The sequence below is a fragment of the Buceros rhinoceros genome, unplaced genomic scaffold (assembly GCF_000710305.1).
Source record: "Buceros rhinoceros silvestris isolate BGI_N320 unplaced genomic scaffold, ASM71030v1 scaffold8014, whole genome shotgun sequence".
NCBI lineage: Eukaryota > Metazoa > Chordata > Aves > Bucerotiformes > Bucerotidae > Buceros > Buceros rhinoceros.
In genome coordinates, this window is record NW_010407649.1 from 85,127 (window position 1) to 90,265 (window position 5,139).

The following is a 5,139-nucleotide window of genomic DNA, read 5'->3' on the forward strand; positions in this document are numbered from 1 at the left end:
TCAAACTTCCATTCAAACCTCAACCACCTAATGGACCTAATTTGTTTCTCGTAACAGAACAGTCACCAAGGTCACTTTTTATTCTCTCATCTTATTAAGGCACAGAAATCTGGTGCAGGAGGGGACACGCGGGCTGCTGAAGACCTTCTGCTTATCAATAAACCCCTGACGGACCTAATTAGCCTGCTCATTCAACTGGTGAGACTGCGCGGGTTTGGAAGCCTTGGGGAGTGTTGCTAAATTGGAGTTGTTCAACTGAATTCAACCCGACCACTTAGAGCTCTGCTTCTAGTTTTTCACTGTTTATAAGCTCCCACCTAGTATGAAGGAACGAATCTAACAATTTTTAAGAAATTACAAATCCCAGTGGCTTGCAGGTTGCTAGTGACATCAGAGAACACCTGTCCCAAGCACAGAAGCAGGACAAGGGCCGGGCTGCAGATTCTCTGTTCCAGTACATAACAATAGCTGAATTTTAGCCCTTTAGGATGGACTAGTGGTCGCTGCATAGGAGAGGGGTGGTATTCAAAATTTGAAACCACAAATACTGCTACCATTAGAAAAATTTTCAAATTAAAACTAGTTTGCAGTGAGTGATGCCTTTTAATATTATTTTTTTTGGTTTTGAACCTTCTGATTTTTTTTCCTCAAGGGTTTAGTTTTGTTTTGACATGATCCTGAGGGATTTACGAGTGGGAGTGGTCCCTGGTGATGTGTAAATAGCTTTGAAGTCTGTTTAAAGTCAGTCTTTTCCAGGGTTTCCTAGATGCCACAGCACTGCATTGCAATCTCCACAGGTCTGCATTGCGGCCCCGGTGCACCCCACCAGCTCCACCTCCATCGTACTCTGCCAGATATTTGAATTGGCTCCATGTGTAAGAGCCTGTAGAAGAGGGAGGAATGCTTCTGGAGCTGGACAGGGTTCCCGGGGGTTGCCTCCGCCATTTATTCAATGTAAAGCCATTCAAACGGGATGTGGGAACTTCCCTGTGGCTTATCCCACTGTCCTTTCCAGGTTACTGCACTTACAGGCACGTCAGACTCGCTCTGTTCTCTTCCAGACACTATGGTGGTTTTGGTTTTCATTTAAGTACAGGTTTTCAGGTGGATTGCGATGTGAATACCTGTGCCCCCTTGCTATCTTTAGCGCTGTCTGTCATCTTGTATTTTAGGGGAAGCGTGATTCCTTTTTTGCTGATTTTTGTGGCTAAGTCCTCCCTTGATGGCTTTATTTGAACCAGCTATTGACAAGGGCTTTCTGGAAATGTTCACCGAGTGACCTGAAACAAAGTGACTGAATTTCAGCTGTGTATTATTTCATCTTTATGAATTGTTTTAATTTACTTTCTATTAATTTTTAGAAATCTCTATATATGATAAATCGTAAGACATGAAGAGGTGCAAATGTGCACCTTCAAAGTGAAACGAGTCATAAATTTAAATTCCATTAACTCTCTAAAGAACAGAAAATTAGAGGCCATGCTTTACTCAGCCTGTACCACCTGGAAGTCTTGTCTCAGTTTTTAATTAAAGGCTAGGATAATTGTACAGTTAGCATGTACCGGTTAGATTCTGACTTGCCCTTCTCTTTTCAAAGCCTGGCTACAAATTACCACTAGGTTTGGCTTTGTTCTGTATTTCTACGGATTCTGGTGTGTTCAGAATGCTTGTTTAATATCTGCTGGCTTTTAAGACATGGGTAAAGAGTAAAGACCATTGGTGCAGCTTCTTTTTTTTGCCATTTGTTCTTGATTTTGAATTTTGTTAGATTTTTGTAAAACCAAGGAGTTCTCTCTCGTGCATGTGTTGTTCTTTACTATCTTGCTGTGATTGGGATATGAAAGGCATTTCAGCCAGGTTTGGTAAAACTTTTATCCCTTACCCGCTGCTGTATCAAACGTTTCTTATTAAGGTTGGCAGAGTTTGAGCAACAGAATAATAATTTTAACAGTAAGGATCTGCTTGTTGCAAAGGTTTCGTGCTCTAGTCTCTTTAAATAGGACTAGTTTCTCTGAAGTCTAGTGGCTCTCTCTAGACGCACATACTCCCTACGCCTCAAAAAGACTCGACTCGGGTTCTGCAGCGCTGCCAGCAGCGTCCTCCGCGTTCACTGAGCTGTGTGGCTGCGTAACCTTTATTGCTGTTTTGAGGCATTCAAGTGAACTTTATTTTCTGGAGCTAATGGAGTTCTTAAAATTCTGAACTAACCACCACTATAAGGTATTAAAATTTTCTCTGGCTTGTTATTTCTAACCTATCTTACTGTATTTATCGTTTGTTATGTTGCTTTGAACAACTGCTTTCCCTCATTGATATGGATATCCCTCAAGCAGATGATTGTTCCATGCCCCATTGACTTCTCTATTTATTTATTTTCCTCAAGTTCTACATGTTTATCTCTCTTAATAATCCCTCAAAAATCAACGTGACTTAAACTTGAAAATGTCAGAGACTTGGAATCAATATTTCCTGTCTGTAATTGTGATTTGGCCTATCAGTAGGGTACAGCAAAGCGAGCATAGGAAGCCTAGACTGCGTGTAAATGAAACTTCAGAGGTTTTGAGAGAAGAAATAATTAGAAATTCTGTCATGCAGAAAACACTGTGTATATGGAGAATTCAATACTTAATCCTGTGATCAGTCTGCCCTTAACTGATCAATAAGAGGAAAATAAACCGAGCATTTAGTCTTCTGCTTGGCAGCTTTGTGTTTAAAAGTGGATCATGCTTAGCTTTTTGCAGTAATGTGTCTCTGCCTGAACACGAATGTAATTTGATTATTATACTGAAACTTGCAGCAATTATAGAAGATATAAAATACCTTCTACATTTTGAGGAACTATTATACTGGGCGGGGGGCGGGGCGGGGAAATCAATGTTTCCTTACTTTTGAAATCACTTCAGTGTGAATTTTGAGAACTTCCAGAAACCTTGCCAGTACCCCTAAGAAGGGGTTTAATTCCTCTGTAGATCTGAGGTGTACAAACCCACGCCAGCGGAAATAAGACCATGCTTTCACAAGCCCAGAAGTTAGAATGGGCGTTTATTTTCTTGGCAGTTAGGCTAGATTAAAATGAACGGAAAATATATTGGATTTTAAAATATTTTCCTATAGGTGGGATAACAGCTTCACTCTAAGCCAAAATACAGGTTTTTTTCCCATGTAAAACTGCACGTTTACCAGTAAGAATAGTAAAGTTAGCAGATTTCATGATGGTGTTTTGCTTTTGCATTTTGATTAATGTCTGCAAAATCATCTCCCCTGTAGTTCCCAGTGGCGCTTCCTTTACCTCCTGTCCTGTAATCACATTACCGATGTAACGCACATCCCTCTTATCGCAGTTAACTCCCTGTGTGGGTAACCTCATTAATGTGCTGAAACAGTGTCCCCTCGGGGTAAGCCGGACCGAGTCAGCATAGCTCTAAAATTAGATGCTGTAACAACTCCAGCAGTGGGAAAACTGCCACTTCAGCCCAAACCATCACACGTTTCTTGCAACGGTTTGCAATTCCTGGACACACTGCAACTCGCTTCAGAATGAAGCCCTTTTCGACAACAGGCTGCCGAAATAGAGATGTGTAATATCGAGAAACTTCCTGCTCTTCACCACATTAACCTTCAAATACACAGAGGAGGTTCCACCTGGAAAGGAAAAGAAACAGCATTTCATTATGAGCCTGTTTACAGGAAGATATAACATGGCCATGAAAGTTAAGTAAAATTAATACACAATCTTCATTGCACTAAGGTCTTGACACAGGCCTTATTTAAAAACTTTGAAGTGAGAAATAAATCTACAGTTCTGAGTTAGACTGGCAAAAATCTTGACTTGAGCTGCTGAGTCATTTATTTGAAGGTGCTGGATTTTCTTCCAGCTATCCACTAGCCCAGAATATCAACAGCTGCCAGGAGAAGGAGCACTAACATTTCTACCTTGCTGAAGGGCTGAATCCATTATCCCTCCCAAGACTGATGAAGCAAAAAGAAACGAGAGGCCACTAGAGTTTTTCATGTAACGATGAAATATTAAGAGGCAGGTATTTTCTTAGAACTCTAGTGATGGGTTTCTCCTCCCCTGAAAGAACAAAATCTGAAGTAACTGCTCTCCTGAAAAACTATAAATGCATTTCAAAGGCTTGAAAGGTACTTCTGCATATCAAATGGAATTGTTATGATTAGAGAAATAATCAGAACACTGTTCCAGCTGATTAAGAGATGAACCCTCCATCTCTATTCATTGTCTAGCAGCATGATTCTGGCGCTGCTGTTCTTATTAGACATGAGACACTATTTACTTGAAAGCTGAATTTTCATTCCCTGGTTTTCTACATTTATAGATATTTATTATATTTTCAGTCATTGCTTTTGTTCCTACCAACAATTTTCTCCAGATCCCTGCTCTTTATACCCAGTACTAACACTGACTGGCAGCTGGTGTTAAATTCCAGGTTACCAACTGGGGACTCCTGACACCTAAATCGCTACTTGTCAGCACTCAAACACTGGAACGGTGAGAGTTACAGAGAAAAATGCTGATGCGGATGTACTTAAATAGGGACATAGCTGCGAGTTCCTCTTCCACCTTAATTATTGATGGATTAGACTGCAGGCCAATTCTCATCCTTTCCAGAGAAAATACGGTCGGTCTTATTCCCAGCTTGTTTTCCTGTTCATCCAAGTCCTGTGCTGACACTGTTTTACCCTGCCGTCTTCCAAGGTGGCAGCCACCTGCTCCACATGCTCTAGGTAACACTGAAGCTCGAAGGGCCTCTGAAGCAGAGGAGCAGAAGGGCCTGAAGGACAGCAGGGGATGAAGGACTTCACTGGTATTTGTGATTGAAGGGGATGATGTCACGGCTGGCAGGTACTGTGAACTCTGGAGCGATACTGGTGCCTGTGTTTGGAGGATGGTCACTGGAAGCCTGATAGCTGGTGAGGTGTGAGCCTTTCCAGTGCTGAGACAGATTGGATGGAGAGTTTCAAGGTTTTCAATTCTCTTGTTGGGGGACAAAGAACAGCAGCAACTGTGAGAGAAGATTGGTCCTGCCAAGAGATAAGCAAAGCCATTAGCCCAAGCCCAGCTCACCCTCAGCCAGGGCAACACATTGCACTGTCTTGCTAGCCGGGGCCTCCTGCTGA

At 41.8% G+C, this 5,139-nt stretch overlaps 1 protein-coding gene across 1 annotated transcript in view; it reads left to right on the forward strand.

Annotated features, from left to right (window-relative positions):
• The window catches only part of ULK4 (unc-51 like kinase 4), a 127,889-nt gene that overhangs the window by 83,293 nt on the left and 39,457 nt on the right, over positions 1-5,139 (forward strand). Inside the window, exon 33 of the mRNA XM_010134555.1 lies at positions 100-198. Coding sequence (XP_010132857.1) covers positions 100-198 — 99 coding nt within the window. The remainder of the gene's footprint in view (positions 1-99; positions 199-5,139) is intronic.